The sequence below is a fragment of the Trichechus manatus genome, unplaced genomic scaffold (genome assembly GCF_000243295.1).
Source record: "Trichechus manatus latirostris isolate Lorelei unplaced genomic scaffold, TriManLat1.0 scaffold00213, whole genome shotgun sequence".
Taxonomy (NCBI): domain Eukaryota; kingdom Metazoa; phylum Chordata; class Mammalia; order Sirenia; family Trichechidae; genus Trichechus; species Trichechus manatus.
Window position 1 is genome coordinate 3,301,608 of NW_004444149.1, and position 19,643 is coordinate 3,321,250.

Here is a 19,643-nt window from a genome sequence, read left to right on the forward strand (position 1 = left end):
AGACCCCTGGGGACTCTCAAAGCGTGGTCCGAGACCCCTGGGGACTCTCAAAGCGTGGTCCGAGACCCCTGGGGACTCTCAAAGCGTGGTCCGAGACCCCTGGGGACTCTCAAAGCGTGCTCCGAGACCCCTGGGGACTCTCAAAGCGTGCTCCGAGACCCCTGGGGACTCTCAAAGCGTGCTCCGAGACCCCTGGGGATTCTCAAGACCCCTTCAGGCCCCTGGAGTTCTCAGGACACACTGAGCCAGCCCTTCTATCACGTTTGTCATTAGCAGCCCACCATGCCAGAAACCTTTCCCTGGCCCTCTCTCTGGCAGCTGACCCCAGCCCAGACAATGAGGCACCTGCCCTAAATTATAAACTGGAAAAAAAAAAAGTGTGATTTTGGATGGGAAAGGCCATTTTCTCAGGAGTTTCAGAGCTTCCCTGGGGAGATGGGATAAGGAAAGAACTGTTTCTTCCCTGCTGCTTTAAAAGGGGCAGAAAGATAGGCAGAGTGGGGAGAGTCCTGTCCCCTCCTGCCGTCTCTGGGTGCCAAAACTGAGAAGCTGTCCCCAGAGCAGGCAGTTGACAAAGGTTTTGGCACCCCTGGAGAAAGGCAGTGAGCTGGAGGAAGAAGACAAGGCACGTAATTAACCCAGCCGGGCAACGTCCTGATTCCGGAAATGTGCTCAAGCCACTTAATTAGGAGGCTTTGGCCTTTTCCTCCCACAGAACCAAAGCAGAAGCCAAGGACGGCGGGGCGGCCCTCCCCTCCTGTTCTCTGACCCGTGCACACGAAGACTGTGCTCCAACTGGTCAGATGAAGGGAGCTCAGCTCCGAGGTATGGGCACAGGAAGCATGTGACACCAGAACAGAATGAGAAAAACCACTTTTCAGGAAGGCTGCTAGCAGAGGTAATGAACACATCTGAATCCTGGGAGATGGAATGAAGAGAAGGAGCAAGGGGAAGGTGAGATCCTCTCAAGACAGCAGAAAGGCACAGAGGCCTGAGAGAAGCCAAGGCCTGCTGAGAAGGGGCCAGGACCTTGCAGGGCTCTGAGTACCCTGGGGAAGCGGTGCCTCCAGCCCCCGACGCAGCTGCGCATCCATGCCCAGGGCACTAGGTGGCGCTGCACAGCAGCCCAGCACAGAGCTCAGGCTTGGGCAGAGCACCACCCCAGCCATCCATCTCTCTCAAGCGCCTGACGGAGGAGGTCCGTTCTTCTAACCCGCGGGGAATTCGGCTGCTGTTAGCCCACTCGGGAGCTCTGGTGGCACAGCAGTTAGGCGTCTGGCTGCTAACCAAAAGGTCGCCAGTGTGAATGTACCAGCCTCTTCTCAGAAACTCTGTGGGGCAGCTCTACTCTTCCTTATAGGGTCGCTATGAGTCGGAATCGACTTGACGGCACTGAGTTTGTTTTTTTTTAAAAGTAGCCCACTCAGTCATTTGACTACTGTGGTGTCCTCATCCAAAAACAGACTCCGAAACCAAGCAATAGGAAGACTAGACCACAGGACTAATGGGAAGGCTTCACCCCTAAGCAAGTTCGGATATGGGCAGCCCTCATAAAATTTCTCGTCCTTTACTTTGATGGGGAAGGGAAAAGACTCATCCAGAAAGCCCAATATGCCCCATTAAACACTTCTACCACTGGAGTTTCCAAGACCTGAATGCAAACTCTAAACCAAACCAAACCCACTGCCGTGGAGTCGACTCCGACTCACAGTGATCCTGCAGGACAGAGTAGAACTGCCCCATAGCGTTTCCAAGGCTGTATTCTTTATGGAGGCAGAAGGCCACATCTTTCCCCCGTGGAGCAGCTAGCGGGTTCGAACCGCCAACCTTTCAGTTAGCAGCCGAGCACTTAAGCACTGCACCACCAGGGCTCCCTAGATGCAAACTCTAGCAGAGTTAACTGGTCTCCATCACCTCCTCACTGCAGCCCACTCCCATCTCCCTGCGGCCACTTCAAAGAGAGCATGGGTTGGATCGAGAGGCTGAGAAAGGAGAAAGGGGTACCTGCCAGGCCTGGGTGGCTGGCTGGCCCCACTCTGCTGAGCTCATTCTCCCCCTCCTCCCAAAGATAAACATTCCAAGGAGGTCTGGATCAAAAATAAACTCTTATCAGATGAAACCAGTTTTTCCTGGGCTCTGAGATATTTCAGCAAAGACCTTCTTTCCCACTCCTTCATTTCTAGGGCCACACCATACCATGAATTCTTTCATCTGCCAATATACTCCCCTCCCCTGCCGTCCCCTCCCCTGTGGCATTCCCAGCCCACCTACCAATCTTCGTACAATCCTTTCAGCCCCATTTTCCACACTCACCCCCCTCCTGGCGTTTCTGGCTCTTGCCCCACCCTTCATGGTAGGCTGTACCTCTGCTCCGTCAGGATATCCAGAACACTCTCTGCCAACCAGATGTTCTTTGCCGTAACATCCCCACCTGATTTCAGAGGGGGAAAAGAATAAGACAATCAGAATGGCTCATCAGCGCCCCAGTGAACACCGCCCATTTCCTCGGTCATCCCGCTGACCCATTCCTAATGGTGAGCCCATCGTTGCTGTCCTGAGTGCTGGGATGAACTGTCTTCTCCTGTCAGCCCTTCAAGTTTCCCCTCTGCCCCCAGAGAGAAGGGGGTGGGAAGGTTATGGACTTCTCCAAAGACCAGAGCTGCTACCTTCCCACAGACTGGGGGGGTTGAAGTGGGAACAGTCTGGCCCTTGAAAGGGAACGTCTGAGGAGACATGAGAAGCCCCAGGTGGAGAGCAAGGGCGGTAGCTCAGGGAGGGCCTGAGAGGCGCAGGCGGCTGGCAGCAGTGTCCAGAGGCCTGTGCCCAGGCTCACGACAGGCCAAAGGTTCCTGGTTAGCTGCCATCATCTTCCGGGCTTCCTACTGTGCTTTCTGGGGACAAGAAGTGGGGACTGGGAGAGCTGAGCAGGGAACCAAGTGCCAGGAGAGAGGACAGGACTAGCCAGCACAACAAGGCTATGCCTTGTCCCAGGTCCCAGTTAAAAAACCCAGTGTTCACACTCACACATCACACAGATTAAGGTGTGTATACACACAAATAGGAGCGTCGGTGTTACATAAATCCTACACGGGAGGAAGCGCTAGCGGGCACGTGGGAGCTAGAGAGGCAGGCTCGTTTTTAAATGAACGCGTTCATCCTGGGGGCAGAGCGGGTGCTATGGGCAGGCCTCCCGGATGGACCTTCAGTGGCTCACACACACGTCATATCGATGCCAAGATGATAACAAAAGCTAAATGTCACGGCCTGTTCTGTGACACAGCTTGTCCCTCAGACTGGCCCCAACTGCATGTCATAATAATTAGAGAGCAAGTGTTTAGAACGGGGACTGGAGCCAGAGAAGACATCTGTGTTTCTCAAAGCACAATGAACACGGGAACCAATGATGCGCCTTCACTTTTCTCCCCCCTCCTAACCCGATATGCCACAAAACCCCACAGCGAGGACTGGCTAACGGAGACCAAATATTCTACGTCAGGCCCTGAGTTTGGCAGGAAGGAAAATGAGGCAAGACTTCTAGCTTCAAAAGGCCCCCTGCGATCTCAATCGATTTCTTTCTGCAATCTGTGTGGCTGGAAGATGTCTGTGTCAAAAGAAGAGGGTGTAAGCAGCCAGGAGAAGAGCCCCTCAGGCGCTGCCTCCCGCTCCGCTGCCTGGATTTAGTGTCTGGGCTGCTCGCCTTCCTCCCATATACTCACTCCTGCCATCAACTCACCTGCAATCTGCTTCATGAAGGTCATGCAAACTCCATCGGCTCCCAGAACCCCACTCTTCACCAGTTCCCGCACCAACCATACCAACTGAAGGAGAGAGGGAGAGACAGCTGGAGAGCGGGGCCCGCAGACCTGAGAGCGGGGCCCGCAGACCTGAGAGCGGGGCTCGCCCCCAGTCACACCGTAAGTGAGGTGCACAACGGCAGGGGTGCGCTACCCGACTCCTCCTTCCCTTCCCCCTCAGAGAAAGGACCCACCCTCTGTATGTCTTTGAACTGGATTTTCTTTCCTTTCTGCCCTCACCTGAGTACGACAGGTATCCTGCAACTTCAGGTACTTCTCCATGAGGATCTGGTTGATTTTATTCAGGACAATATTCATGCCATCACGACTCACCAGAGCCAAGTCCCGGTAACACTGTGCAAAGTAAGGTTGGTGAGGACGAGGCTCCCACGCCCACCCGCGGTGGTCTCTACCCCCCAGCCGCTTAAAGTCAAACCACGCCAATGGGATAGCGAGTGGCAATACTGAGTGACTTTCTATTCTGAACACTTGCCTTCCACAGAGCTCTCCCACCCCAAACCTCTCCCTTGCTCTGCCGTACAGAATAGAGGAAAGGGACAGAGTTACCCCTAACAGGGCAGGAAAGCCTGCTGAGCAAGGCTCTGAGTCCTGTCCCTGTTCCCCATCTCCCTTCTTAGGAAGTGGCACACTGTTTGATGCCACAAGCTGAGCAAAACCAGGTGGAGGCCATCTGCTTTGCATCTGCCAGTAAAAGGTCACTGCAGAAAGGGTTCAGCCGAACAGGCTGGAAAGGATGACAAAGAGGTTTCTAGGCCTGTACTGACCCGGCCAGACGCAGCGAGGGCTAGGGCTGCTGCGGCAAGGGGCCAGGGGCCCACACAGAAGGGGCAGAACTAAAACCGAGCTTAAATGCCTTTCTTCTTTTCCCTGGGCTTGGCTTCTGCCAAGTAGTGAAAAAGGAGGCGGCCTTCAGCATACCCAGCCTGGGGGTGGTAAGGGAGGGCATGCTGATTTCTTCCAGGGAAGGCAGGGGGTGTGTCAGTGCTTCCCTTCCTCTGGGGGCTTTTCACACCCTGTCCCTCTAGTGAGGCCTGGCTCCTGGAGGAACACCCTAGGGGACCTCATTAGCTGCCTCCTTAGCCTGCTGAGTTCTACCCTGTCAGGGTCTCTTCAGAAAGGGTACAAATTCAGTAGGAAGCCTCCCGTAACCCCTAAAGGCCAGTAACAAGGGTGGCATCAACAATACTAACAATAATAATAGCTAACGTGCACCAGCTCTGTGTAAATAACTTTCTATTATACATTACGGCGTTTAGTCCAATAACAACTCTTTGAAATAGGTACCATTTGTTATTAACCCCATGTTTACCGATGAGGAAAGAAGCACAGAAGGGGGAAAGCAATTTGCCTCGGGTCACTGAGGAGATGAGAGGAAGGAGCAGCATTCAAATCCCCACAGTCCAATTCTAGGTCCACACTCCTTTTTTAAGATTCCATGTTCTGAATCACCTCTTATACCAGCATTACAGAAATAATTAAAAGGAAAAGAGGCTGCTGGGGACAAGAGTCTGCGATTTTATGGCTACTTTTCTAAATCCTTCCCTCCTAAGCATTCAGAAGAGATCAGCTGCTCCTTAGCCCTGGTGCAACTCGGGACTCCTAGGAGCTGCTCCTTAGCCCTGGTACAACTAGGGACTCTTAGGAGCTGCTCCTTAGCCCTGGTACAACTAGGGACTCCTAGGAGCTGCTCCTTAGCCCTGGTGCAACTAGGGACTCCTAGGAGCTGCTCCTTAGCCCTGGTGCAACTAGGGACTCCTAGGAGCTGCTCCTTAGCCCTGGTGCAACTAGGGACTCCTAAGAGCTGAGCTACTGTCACTTCCTCCTGCTTCTACTGTCTCTAAATCAACGGATCTAACGAAATGGATCTGAGATCTGCTTAGTGCCGCACATGTTTCAGACTCAAAAGAGAATTTGATTATCTTCTGACTCCACCTGGGGTGAAGGCTGGGATATCAAAATACAAACAATGAGATGAGGAGGAGATAAGGGGGCTCAGTGACCTACCACCAGCGTGCGGGTGAGCAAATGCTGGCAGGTCGGCCCTGGAGCCCCCCTCGGAGGCAAGCCACAGAATGGCAGAGCCAATGAGGGAGGTAGAGGCGGAAGGCAAATCTGTGTCAGGCCACAGACAGAGACACTAGGAACCAGAGAAGATCCCTGTCTGTTCAAATGAAAGCAGAAATCCCACGAATGCAGAAAAGACCCAAGACAGGGAAGGAGGACGAATCTCTCAGGAGACACAGGGTCAGCTGAAGAGAGTGGGTACTGTCTGCCTAATTCTCTGCTCCATCTGGACCTTTCTCAACTGCAGTTACTGGTAACACAGTGCCGCTGAGCACCGAGGGTCTCCTGGTCCTGATGCTGCCAGCTGTTTCACCAACTTCTCTGCCAGTTTGCTGACCGGCTTGGAAGAGAAGCAGATGGCGGGGAAAGAGAAGCAGCAGAGTCTCAAAAGAAAGGAGAGAGGGTGGGTGGGTTAAGCCTGCACATCTGTCCTCCCGTCAAGAGCCGTGATGTTCCAGCCTGGGCCCTCACAGCCCCCAGCTTTCTTTCTGGAGCTGGCTGCTGAAGAAGGGCCTGGACCAGAACGCCAGGGCATGAGTCCCTGAGCCTCAGTGAAGGGAGACCTTGGCAATGACTCTAGACCCTTTCCTATTACCTCCATCTCCTGACGGCTAGAGCCTGTACAGAAGCTGAGGCCTCCAGCTCAGCCTCCCCTGTCACCCTAGCATCCCAGCCAGGCCTGCTCCCAGCTGTTCAGTTCAGGCATCAAGACATAAATAAACTCAAAGAACATAAACATTTATAAGAGCTACCAAGAGGGCAGATGCAAGTCTGGAAGGTACAAATGGAACAAAATTCACCCCATGCATAGTCGACACATACTTGACCTCATTTCTCCTATACCAAGTTATCTTGTTCACTTGTTCAATTCCACTAATCCCCCCCACTAAGAAATTCCCGAGAGCTGGCCCTGACTCCTTGAGCACTTCCAGCCAGCACTGACAGAGGCTGCTCAGCCTGCTCGTTCCAGAGCAGGCTTCTAGTGTGCTCAAGGCTCGGTTTGCACGACCACCCGCTCCACCATCCCCGCCTTCCATCTCTCAGCCTGTGGAGATTCGAGAACTGAATCCCAAAGCCATCCTGAGGTTTCTATTCCAGAGATAAAATTAACTCCAAATAAACCCTTAGAGGAAAATGAAGAAAACCAAAGACATAAGGGAAAGGTTAGTCCAAAGAACTAACGGACCACAACTACAATGGCCTCCACCAGACTGCGTCCAGCACAACTAGATGGTGCCTGGCTACCACCACCAACTACTCTGACAAGGATCACAACACAGGGTCCTGGGCAAAGCTGGAGAAAAATGTAGGAGAAAATTCTAACTCACAAAAAAAAAGACAAGACTTACTGGTGTGACAGAGACTGGAGAAACCCCGAGAGTATGGCCCTCGGACACCCTTTTAGCTCAGTAACAAAGTCACTCCTGAGGTTTACCCTTCAGCCAAAGATAAGACAGGCCCATAAAACAAAACGAGACTAAATGGATACACCAGCCCAGGGGCAAGGACGAGAAGGCAGGAGGGGACAGGAAAGCTGGGAATGGGGAACCCAAGGTTGAGAAGGGGAGGGTGTTGACATGTTGTGGGGTTGGCAACCAACGTCACAAAACAATAAGTGTATTCATTGTTTAATGAGAAACTAGTTTGCTCTGTAAACCTTCATCTAAAAAGCAAACTAAAAAAAAATAAACTCTTAGGAAAGAACCCCCTTGCTCTGAGCTGAGGTCTAATGCAATGCCATTAGTATTGTCATCATAGGTAACTCCCACCTACAACTTTGCAGGACACAGGATTTTACAAGACAATCACCCCTAAGGGAGAAGGATCAAAGCTCTAGGAAGATTTCTCACTAATTCTCGTACCTCACGCTGACCTGGCTCAAGGTCTCTGAATGAGTCACCACCCGACAGTTCCTCACTCCCCTAAAATGTGTCCTCCTAATTCCATCTCTGCCCCCTCTGTCTAAAAGGCCTGACCCGGGCCTCAGCCTACAAGGCTCACAGGTAGGGATTTACTTGGAAACCTTTAGTATGTGAGCATGAATCCTGGTGTGGCCGTCAACCACTGAGACCCAAAGCAAAACATCTCCCCTCCCGAGGGCCCGGGGTCCCCTCATGGGGCTGTCACAGGGCAAAAAGAAGGGGAGATGCTCTAGTCCTCTGCCACGCCTGGACGGCCAAACTCCTGACATCATAAGCATACACAATGCAAAGCCCTGCGGCCTCTCACTGCCAGGTCAGGGAGCGAGCCAGAAGAACCAAATACACCCTGCCTCCTTCACTGAGGTTTACTGATTTGCCCTGGCTAACTGAGGTCCCACCTGAAAACACACACAGACACACACACACACACACAGACACACACACACACACACACAGACACAGACACAGACACACACACACACAGACACACAGACACACACACACACACACACACACAGACACACAGACACACAGACACACACACACACACACACACTCTTCTCAGCAGGCACAGCTAATCTGCATTGAGGTAATGAAATGAGATTTTAATTGCATTTATCAAAACCCACACAAGAGAAAATAAAACCTCAGCCCCAACCTCTGCACCCCCATGTTTGCTGACAATTTCTCTACAACAGAGGGGCTGGACTGGACCATATCGCTGTTAAACATCACCAAATCGGAGACAGTCGTCAGTCTTCATGGAGCCTGATGATAAATTCCGTATGGAAACGAAATGGAAATGTAACTCAACAAGGTTCCAGCCCAGACTTGTGAATGCTTGCTGCCCCACCGCCCACCATTCCCCCCGAGACCCGACTTCAGCTGGCATCAGAAGAGCACAAACACATAGGATTCCCACACCCAGAAATCCTTCCCCAGAGGCTGACCCAAGCAGCTACACCGGGGGACCACAGGCATCCTATCCTTGTCCTAGGGAATGATTTTCCATTGGTTCTCTTTGGGCAAATGACTTGACATCTCTGTCCTCCAGTGACCTCACAGGGAAAATGGGAGTGGTCTGGGGGAGGGAATAATGCCACCAGCCCCATACGGTTTGTTCAGTTTGTTCGTTTTGAGAGGATTAAATGAAATCCTGTCTGATAGAGCCTCAGGCAATGGGGGGCACAGACCGCGTGCTCATCCTGGTAGGTTCCCTCCACACCCCTGTTCAGGGACGAGCCGATGAGAAGGCTGAACGCCCCACACCAAGCTCTCCTCTGAACTGCCATACAGTTCAGGCCGGGTATCAGAGTTTTAAACCATCCTGTCAGGACTAAAGGACACAGAATTGCTGGAAAAGGGAAATCTGGAGAGGCAGAAGACAGAATTTTCCTACTTTATTACAGAAAGAACAAGATCCAAAGAGATGATCCTGAATGGTCCCTTACCTGAGGGAAAGATCCCACTTAAACTACTCCAGATAAAGGACACTGTGAATCTCCAGGCTGGCTTTCATGTGCCACTGTGCAGGCAGCCTGACTCCGTGTACTACAGTGCTCTCTGAGCCACTACACCACTATTGCACCAGTCACCCTACACTAAGCTGTCTGACCAAATTCCTACTTGCTGCAATTTTAAGCCTGCTTTCTATACTCACCTGCCAATAAGACCCGCAAACTACAGGCCACTCTCTCCTGGATAAGCACTCTCACAGACTTAGTTATCATTCTCGTCTCTTCTCTGGATTAAATTCCCACTCTTTTAGCCTTGCCTCATACATCTACGACGGAAAACCCTGTAAAGGCTTTTTCACCCTCACACTGCCTTTTCATGCCTCTTAGCTTCATAATCCAGACAGAAAGGTCTTTACTCAGAGAATGACCAATTCACTGAGAGGAAAAATGGGGTTGTAACTCTGTTTGGAGAATAAGGTGATCCAGCTCTGGTCAGGAGACTCAGGGAAATGAGAGTCTGAAAGGATCCCAGTTAGACGGTAAGTTCGACCACAGACTCCAGATCGTACCTGAGAAGCGGAGGTAGCTCCGGAGCAGGAACTCTTACCTTCTGGGCTTGGGCAGGTTCAGTAAGGACGAGAGTGAAGAGGCCCAGGCAGATTTCCTCATGCTGGGGGGGACCTTTGCATACCTGGGGTGTGAGGAAGGAAAAAACTAGTTGTCACTCAGGTATAAAGTTCAAGAAAGCTTGGGACTCCTGAGTAACCTGCAAAGGGGAACCATCAACTCTTAAATGGGATTTCTTTCTTTCTCCTAAAAGTGATGGGGCATCTGTTTCAGGAAAGACATAGAAGGAATGCAGGCCAGGGCAGAAAGTAAAAAGAGTGTTTAAAATAAAAAAACACAGCTAAACAAAAACCTACTCCACCAACTTCACCAGACCTTAACTGCCTTCAGCAGAGACAGTGCTGCAAAGAGTCAGTTATGGGGCAAGAAGCGCATCTGATTCAAAGGCAGGAGACCAAGGCCCTTGTCCTGACTCTGTCAGAAACCAAGCCATGATCTTGGGCAAATCACTGAACCTCTGGAATGTGTAAAATGAAGATATAAGAAAGAGAATATATTAACAAGAGGTAGGTAATACTTACTGAAAATTCACTATGTGCCAGGGATTACTCTAAGTCCTTTACATGTACCATTGAAAGTCCTTTCAACCACAGAGACTGATTAGGAAATGTAACAGATCAAACACATGAGAATGATTCGCAAAAAAAAGAAAAAACCGCTACAGAACTACCGCTTATTTTTTCAGAGTGCTGTTATTATTTAAAGATGCCAAGGCTCTAACAGATGGACTCCCACAAACAGAGAGAGAAGTTGGGGAGTCAAGGACACTAATTTCAGTCCTCTAACTCCCAGTCACTTGCTCTTTCCGTCTTTCTGATCATGTCTCACAGCTCTCAAAGAAGCAGAACAAGATGTGAGGAGAACGTTATACTCACGTAGGCATTGAGGGCGTCATTGGCCTCTCTCTCGGAGACACCGGTGGTCATTGATGTCACAATGCTCATACACCTTTCCAATCTCTGTGAAGGGGTGAGAAAAGATTAAATGGGTCACACCACCACCTAGGAAGTACTCCTGGTCCAAAAAGAGTTGAAAAAAAATTCAAACCTGATTATGCCTCTAGATGTCACTACCAATGTATTGGTAAAGTCGCCATGCGGGCGTAATCAGCAAAATCGAGAATGCAGAAACCAGGACAGAGGACCTGATTTCTTTAACACATAAACTGCAAGGAAAAAAAGGGGAGGTGGAACCCGTACACTAGAAAAGACTTACAATTATAGCCCACTGAATAAAATAAGACTCTATGAGCCCACACTGGTAGACACATACATAATAAAGAAGGAAGAGCTCTTCCCTACAGTATAAGGCCAACTAATAAATGCAGAAGGAGCAACGGCAGTAATAACTGACTGATTCAGGCACATATCATCAATGGCTGCTAAAACCAGTAGGTGACAGTTTCACATGAAAGAGAGTATTTACATTGGTTCAAAATATCAATTACAAAGGGAAAAGAATAGCTGTAGAAAAACCTGGAAGACACCACCTCAACCAAGTGATCGATAATGGGGCAAAATGACACCACGTGCCTCCAACACGATGCACCGAGGATACACCATCACTTCTGAGGTTTTCTTATCCAAAATGCATCATCTTAATCTAATCATGGAAAAACTTCAGACAAACTCACATTGAGGGATATTCTACAAAATAACAGGCGTGTGAAAAATGTTGTTGTTACTAGGGGATTGACTCACGGTGACCCTACCTACAATAGAACGAAACAATGCCCGGTCCTGCACCATCCTCACAATCGCTGCTGTTTGAGCCCACTTTAGAAGGGAGGATGGCGAGACTTCATCTCACATACTTTGGACATGTTATCAGGAGGGACCAGTCCCTGGAGAAGGACATGATACTTGGAAGAGGGTCAGAGAAAAAGAGGAAGACCCTCAGTGAGATGGACTGACACAGCAGGTGTCAAACAGTAGGTGAAAAATGCTGGGCTGTAAAAGACAAAGACAGACCGAGAATCTGTTTCAGATTAAAGAACAGAGAGACATGACAACTTAATGCAATGAGTGATCCTGGACTGCTATAATGGACATCACTGGGACAACTGGTAAAATTTGAACACTCAATGCCATTGAGTTGATTCCAATTCATAGTGACCCTATAGGACAGAGCAGAACTGTCCCACAGGGTTTCCAAGAAGCAGCTGGTGGATTCGAACTGCCAAACTTTTGGTTGCAGCCTGAGTTCTTAACCACTGTGCCACCAGGGCGCCCTAAAATTTGAACATGTAGTATAAATTAGATAGCAACATACGCAATTTAACATTATCAAATGTTCCGATCTTGATAGCAGAACAGTGATCGTGTAAGAGAAGATCATTGTTCTTAAGTCTAAAGGGGCAAAATGGCTACAACTTACTCAAAAGGTTAAAAATAATATGTATATAGAGAGATAACAAGAAAGCAAATGTGGCAAATCTTAATAATTGGTGAACCCAGATGAATATTCAGAGTATGTAAGAATTGTACGTATTAGTATAAATTTTCTGTAAGTTTGACATTATTTCAAAAATAAAAATTTATGAAAAATTAGAGACACAACAACTAAATGCAATACGTAGACCTTTTCTGATTACTGATTTGAACAAATCCATTATAAAAAGAATTTGAGATAATCAAGAACCATTTAACACTGAATATCTGATTATTAAGCAATTACCGTTAATATTTTTAGGTACAATAATGGTACTGTGGCTATGTTAAAAAAAAAAAAGTCCTTCTTTCATAGACATACATATGCAGTATTTACAGATAAAATGATACCTCTTGGATTTGCTTCAAAACAATCCAGAGGGACTTGGGGAGAAGATAAAACCGGATTGCCGTGTACTGATAAGCACTGAAGCAGGGTGACATTAACACGCGGATTATACTATTCTATTTTTTTATGTTTGAAACTTCCCCAGAAAAGTCAAAAACAAACTTCAAAACCCGCCAGAGTCTCTAGGCAAACTAGGGTGGTGACAGCTGCATTAAAACCTACTCAAGGCCCACTCTAGTTTCAAAGAGCAAGCCTACCGGAGCTCACCATTGTATGGAAATGAAATCTTGGTCACTGGTCCCTGTTCCTAAGACACATTTGATACTAAATTTTGATAAAATATGGACAAAATGTACATCATATTAACTCTTTATTATCACCACCTAAACTGCTTCCTGAGTCCTTTAACACTGTATCTTGAGGATTACCCCAAAAACTGTTCCAGAAAAGCCACTTCCCCATTCCCAGCGATGATGCTGCTGGCAAAACAGGGACAACGGCAGGCAGGGCCACAGTACGTTTATTAGGTTAACTTCCACCTGACCCCAGAGGTCATCACAAAAACATCTTGTTGAGAACTGTTCTACCGCAGCATTGAGAGGACTGGTAAATAAGGACAATGGGAAAGAAGCCCAGGAATGAAAGACAATCACATTTCTCCTTTGACCATCATCCTGAGGTCGCCTCTGTCCATCCCTACGATCATGCAATGACCCGAGGGCAGAACCGAGTGTCAAGGCAAGGAGCTCCCACAGCTACAAAGCTTCAACCTGAAGTAAGCCCAAAGCCACTTGGGTTTGAAGGTATGATTACAACTTTGCCATCCAACATCAAGTCTGACTATCCCCCAAATTAGGTCAGATCAGCGTGCTCAGCCTTAATAAGCAGCACTTGTACTTGTGAAAAGGCGTTGTGAGATCACATGAAAACCGAACCGTGACTCTCACAGCCTGCCTCTCCACCAGCGCTGAGGTCTACCATTACCCAGTCCATCTCCTGTATGACAAGGGGGGACAAGGAAAAAGCCCAGGCTGGATTTCCTCTCTTTAAACCCTTCCCCTCTCCACCCGGGATATTTACCAACAGCTAGAGGGGATCAGTTACTCCAGCTGCTGGGAGCTCTGGGGGGACCCCTGTGGAGGGAGATGGTGAATGAGCAGCAGCACAGCATCCTAAAATTCTAGACACTCAAAGAAATCCCAGCTGAATCAACGAGACAGAGAGGCAAGAGAAGTCAAACGGCAGCTGGCTAATGAGTAAACTGACAGAAAGCAGGGTACAGATGGAATCCTCCACCACTTGCTAGACTTAGGTTAATCTTGGGTGAGTTGCTGAGCCTCTCTAAACCCTGGTTTTCTTACCAGAAAAACAGAGATAATACCTGTACCACTAGGTTGCTCAGAGGATTCAACAAGATAACATATATGAAAGCACCCAGCATACAGCCTCCCCTGAATTAGAATCTGTTCGACGTGGGGACCTCAGCAATTGCACAACCCAATTTTTCTGATGGGGTGTCCTTAAAGATTCCTGAAAACTAAACCCCCTACTTCAGGACATGGATGAGTCCCTGACCTGGCTGACAAGCTTCCTCCCCTACTTGCCCTCTGCCAACTTCTGCCTTCTAGGAGAGAAAAGGAAAGGACAGGGCAGAGGGGAGAACGCTTCACTGATGACCCCGTACCGAGATCCTCACGCAAAGCTGGATACTCAACCCTGTGGACGGGCCACGTCTCTAGCCGTGATCTAACACAGAGAGCTTGGGCTAAGCTGGGCTTCTCAAGGCCCCTCCCTGATATTCTAAGCTCTGCTCAGAGGACTGAGTCAATTGTACGGGTCACTGCCCAGGCAAGAAGAGAAGTGGCCTCTTGGGGCAGAGAGGCCCAGCTAGGGGGGTAGAAAGGGGGAGAGTCCAGAATTTGGAATGGGTGGGTAAAAGCAGGGTGGAAAGACACGTGAGGGCCAGTTCTGTCCAGGCAACAGCGGTAGAGAAGACGCTGCTCTTCCTGAATTAGGGAAATTACTTTTCCAAACAGGGATGGGAGAACTAACTGCAACTCATTCAGGCTGCCAGAGAAAACTATGTCCCCTTAAAGAGGGCCACGGGAAGCCAGATGCCTACAATCGAGTAGCAGCAACCCCCTTCCCCCCAGGCTCCAGAGACCCTGAGTAAAGACCAAATCATGAACGCGGTTGCCAACACTTGCTGGCAGGAACGGCTCTGTTCAGGGCAAGCCCTCCACAACAGGACCTCAGAGAGCTGAGTAAATATTTACCATCTCTAGGAGCTCTTGGGCTAACTCTACTAGTATTAAGACTACCTGATCAGGTTTCCATGACAGCAGCAGTGGATGGGGTGGGGGGCAGGGCCAGTATACACCTGGCGCTGGAGACTGAAGTTTGAGGGATCCCTCTCATCTGTCTCTGCTCCCTCAAATGGTGCATATCCAGTCTGGTAGAGAATAAATATTGCTCCCTTATGGGAAGTCAGAGGCCTTGAAGGACTAAATTCCACTGTCTTCAGAAAAGAAAGACATGATCCAACCTCCAAATTGCCAAGGACCCATATTTGTTGTTGAGTTAATTCCCACTCATAGCGACCCTAAAGGACAGAGTATAACAGCCCCATAGGGTTTTCAAGGAGCAGCTGGTGGATTTGAACTGCCAACCTTTTGGTTAGCAGCCAAGCTCTTAACCACATTGTGACCAGGACTCCATATAGGACCCAATTACTAAACAATTATTGAACACAGCTGGGTTCAAGTATTCCACACCCAAGAGTCGCTTGTATGTGAAATTAAGTTATTTATGGGGGAAAAAATTAGAGATGACTCAAAGCCCATCCTCTGGAGATTCCTCACAGATAGGATATGAATTATTCCTTGGGGAAAACCTATAAGGGACATAAAAACAAATCCATTGCTGTCAAGTTGGTTCCAAGTCTCACCAAATGCAACCCCGAGACCTGTCTATGGCTTAAGAGCCCGTTCTGACTCCTCTGGGCCGCAGCTCTGCCTTCACCCTAACATCGGCAGAAGAACAACTAGGAGCTGCCAAGGCTCGTGTTCTAGGCTCCTCCACTCTCTAGCACTATTTTTGTCTCACTCCCGCCTGGAATCAGGATGGGGGTGGGCAGTACAAATTCTGCCTTCAAAAAGAGGAAGAGGGCCAAGGAGAAGAAAGGATACACCACAGGCTCCCTGGGGTAGAAGAGTCACAGTCCTTGCCTGTGACGCTCTTCCCCAGTGCTCCATGCTCCAGGCCTTAGAAAGGCCTTTCCTAATCACACCCAGCTACGAGGGCCCCAGTCCTTCCACTTCCCCATCCAGTATTTTAAAATCTTCCTTGTGAGTGTATAACGTGCACCACTGCTAACCACAGATTGGTGGTTTGAGTCCACCTAGGGACACCTCAGAAGAAAGGGCTGGTGATCTACTTCCAAAAAAATCAGCCATTGAAAACCTTATGGAGTGGGAACCCAGGGAGGAAGGGTGGAAAGTACTGACACATTCAGGGGTTTGCAACCAATGTCACGAAACAAGCTGTGTATAAACTATTGATTGGGAAACTAATTTGCTCTGTAAACTTTCACCTAAACCAGAACACAATGTTCCAAAAAAAAAAGAAGGGAGCAAAAAAAAGAAAACCCTACGGAACACAGCCCTACTCTGACACACAGGGGTTGCCGTGAGCTGGAACTGACTTGCCGGCAACGGGTTTTTTAGTTTTTTGGTGTGAGTGTATTACATTAACTCAGCCTTTAGATAAGCTCTAGAAGGCAGACCTTGGGTCTCCCCGTTCTGTTTTCCTATCACACTCTGCACACGTTAAGCATATATGGTCAGGAGATTACCTCTGTGTCGTGGGCAATGGTAGGCCTGCGATGGGAAATAACCAAGCAAGAACAAGTAGAAATTGGTCAGTCAACACCAGGTTTTGGTAACTTCTGTGTACAGAGGCCTCTGGGGATACCCAGAGGAAGAGCCAGTAATTCTGGCCCTTAGAGACATTATGATCTAGTGGGGAAAACAGAACCATACACATACGGAAAAACTGGTGTGACAATTCAAAGGCAAAGGGCAAAGAAGGAAAGGAGATAGGTTGAGGCATTCTGGGAAAAAAACTACACCACGAAAAAGATCTGGGAAAAAAAAGAGACCCTCCCTCCCCCTCCTCCCTGCAAACAGTTGAAAGTTCACTCTCAGACAGTTACAAAAAGCAAGAAAATAAATGTTTCCTCTCTTTTACAGCCCCCGCCTGCCACGTCACGTTGTTTACTAACACATCACAGTGCAAAAGAACAGGATGAGCAATTCTACCCTGGTGCTACAAATCAGAGCAATGGCAGGATGACCCCTTTTAAGAATCGCAGTGGGGAATCAACAGCTTTTCATCCATCCATCAGGTCTTCTCCCCTCCATATAAACTGATCAAAGGTGGTCAGCCAACTACCGACTTTCTACAACTCTAGAATTCCAGTGCCAGAACACCATACCATACCAGTTACCACTGAGTCGATTCCAACTCATGGGACAGGACTCATAAATACTTTCATGATGACAATGGTCATTTCGTAAAAAGTGGGCAACTCAAAGTGCCAGGCAATCTCGAAGTCATTTTCATTTGTTTTGGGAATCCACGATTTTTAGGAGCATTCTTATGCTCCTCATTGTATCCACCATAGCTGATAAAAACACCAGCAAAAACCAAACGTATCCAAACGCACACAGAGTTACTGGGAGAAAGCACGATGGGAAGACAGTCCGTGAGCAGACACCTGCTGGTGAATAATCCACAAAGTTGTTACCCAGCCATCTCTCGATTCACAATTCTCCCCAAAGCTCATGTTTGCACGTTATGTTCTGCCATCTTGTATCTGACCTGACAATTTTCAAATCTAAAATATGAATTACACTGAGCTGCCTGCCCACCCTCTAACAGCTGATAAAGGGCAGTGACAAAGTGAGAGGTAGGGAAGAGGCCAGTGAACACAGAGGCCTATTAGTTTATTCATCCTATTCCTGGATAACCAAGAGTTGAATGCATTCAGCCAAACATGTCCTGGTTCAGGGTCTCATATTCCTAAATATGTCTCCTCGCGAAGAAGTGAAAAGGAATACATGATCAACTCAAGGTTGCCAGGGAGAGGGGCAAGAGGGACAAGTGGGGGTGGGGGACAGGGAAGGGTCAACTATCAGGTCCTCCAAAGTCCCCATTCAGGCCCACTGTATTGCCTCACTCCACTCTTTCTCTGCACCTATGGCTCTCCTTTGTGTGTGTGCTATCTGGTTCTGGAGGGGAGTCCCCTGGGTCCCACTCACACCCCCAACACACTACAGTGGTTGATGCCACCAAACTAAAGACTATTCACTTTTTTCTAAGTCTCCACTCATTCTAAATGCCCAGTTGACATCACTGGCAATCGGTTGTGTTTATACACAGTCAACGATACCATCCAACAGGAGGGTCCTAGGTCTGGGGCAAACTCCTATCAGCCCCCAGACACCAACCCAGAATCTCCTACCCCATCCCACATACATCTGTTCTCAACTGAATATATGACCTAAGTCTGAAAAGGGGCTGACATTAAGAACAGCTGTGGCATCTTATGTGGAAAGGGATGTCCAAAATAAACTCGGTAAATCTAGATGCTGCGTGTGTCCCTTCCTCGCCAACACCCCCAACCCATTTTAACACTGGTGGCTGCTGTTACTATGACAATCTGTCCAGGAAGTTGGCCCACACGTCTTCCTTCAGGAGCAGGAAGTCTCGAGCAGTGTTTATGCTGCCTTAGAAAAAACTTAAAGGCCTCCTCCCCGCCACCCACCCCGCCCAGTATCCGCTCCAGTATCCCTCCTCAACCCCATTTCTTACTCCCTTCCCCACCCCCCACACCTACCTCCTCTAACTCATCCTTGGCATCCAAACTGGTTGAAAGTAGCAGCCTCCCCCCTCCTGGGGTTCCTGTTCCCGCTCCTCCTCCACCTCCCGCTGCTCCCGAAGCAGCTGGTGCTGCTGCCCCTTTCCCCTTCTGTAACTCCATGGCTGCAGCCAGGAGACGGGGAAAGGTCAGGGAGTGGATGGGTGGGAAGGAAGTCCTAGAAATGAGGACCTCTGGGCTGCCGGAGGCAGGGGCCAAGGGTAACCAGAGGGGCAGGGAAGGTGAAGGGCCCCTGTCCACTCCGCCCCTCCCTCCTCCCCAAAAAGCCGCTCCCTGGAGGGGGAGAAGAGGCACGGCCCTCTAGGTCCTGCCTCTGGAGTGGCAACGCTGAAGGAAAGCCGTTAGCTCTTGCTCCTAAATATTGGGGGCTAAGGGTCTATGCCCCTAGGGGAGGGGCAGCAGAGGCTTCCGCCCCTGAAGAAGTGGAAGGGGAGCCCTTCCTGGCTTCTGACCCTGAGAGAGGGAGGGAAGACCCTAAGTTTCCTCCTCAAGAGGTGGGGGATAAAGATGAGTCCTGCCCCTTAAGTAGAGGGTAGGAAACCTTCCTGGCTGGTGCCCCAAGGGTGGGGGAGAGAGGTTCCTTTGGATCCGGCCCCTAAGGGGTGAGGATGGGGCAATAAACGCTATAGGAGAGCACTGAAGACCAGCGTCTCCCCACACCACACAGAGGCGGCCATGGTGGAAGGGCGGGGGGGTGGGAAGGGCGACGGCGGGGGAGGGGGAGGAATCGTCGCGGCCCGCGCCGGAAGTGAGCCCTCGCCGTCCCGGGCCTCCGCCAATAGCGGCTTCCGCAGTGGCTCAGAGTCTCCAACCAGTAAGCCGAGGACGGCGGACTGCCCTTTTCCCCGGCTGCCCATTGGATTGAGAAGAGAGCCGCGGTCGGATGGATAAGCCAAACACCCAATTGCGTCTCTCCTTTCCTCTGGGAGGGGCGGGACGGGACAACTGATCCAGGAAGTAGAGAGGCTGCGCCTGCGTGCATTGAGACACATGCGCAGTGTGAGCCTCTGACTTCCTTTCCTGATGCGTTTTGGATCTT

At 49.5% G+C, this 19,643-nt stretch overlaps 1 protein-coding gene across 1 annotated transcript in view; it reads right to left on the reverse strand.

The window, feature by feature from the left end:
* The window catches only part of INTS3 (integrator complex subunit 3), a 39,286-nt gene extending 20,013 nt beyond the window's left edge, over positions 1 to 19,273 (reverse strand). Inside the window, exons 1-6 of the mRNA XM_004388591.2 lie at positions 18,563 to 19,273; positions 10,761 to 10,844; positions 9,866 to 9,949; positions 4,035 to 4,148; positions 3,734 to 3,818; positions 2,365 to 2,431 (exon numbers count right to left, since the gene is read on the reverse strand). Of these exons, the coding sequence (XP_004388648.1) occupies positions 2,365 to 2,431; positions 3,734 to 3,818; positions 4,035 to 4,148; positions 9,866 to 9,949; positions 10,761 to 10,844; positions 18,563 to 18,706 (578 nt within the window). The 5' untranslated portion in view covers positions 18,707 to 19,273. The remainder of the gene's footprint in view (positions 1 to 2,364; positions 2,432 to 3,733; positions 3,819 to 4,034; positions 4,149 to 9,865; positions 9,950 to 10,760; positions 10,845 to 18,562) is intronic.
* Positions 19,274 to 19,643: the final 370 nt, after the last annotated feature.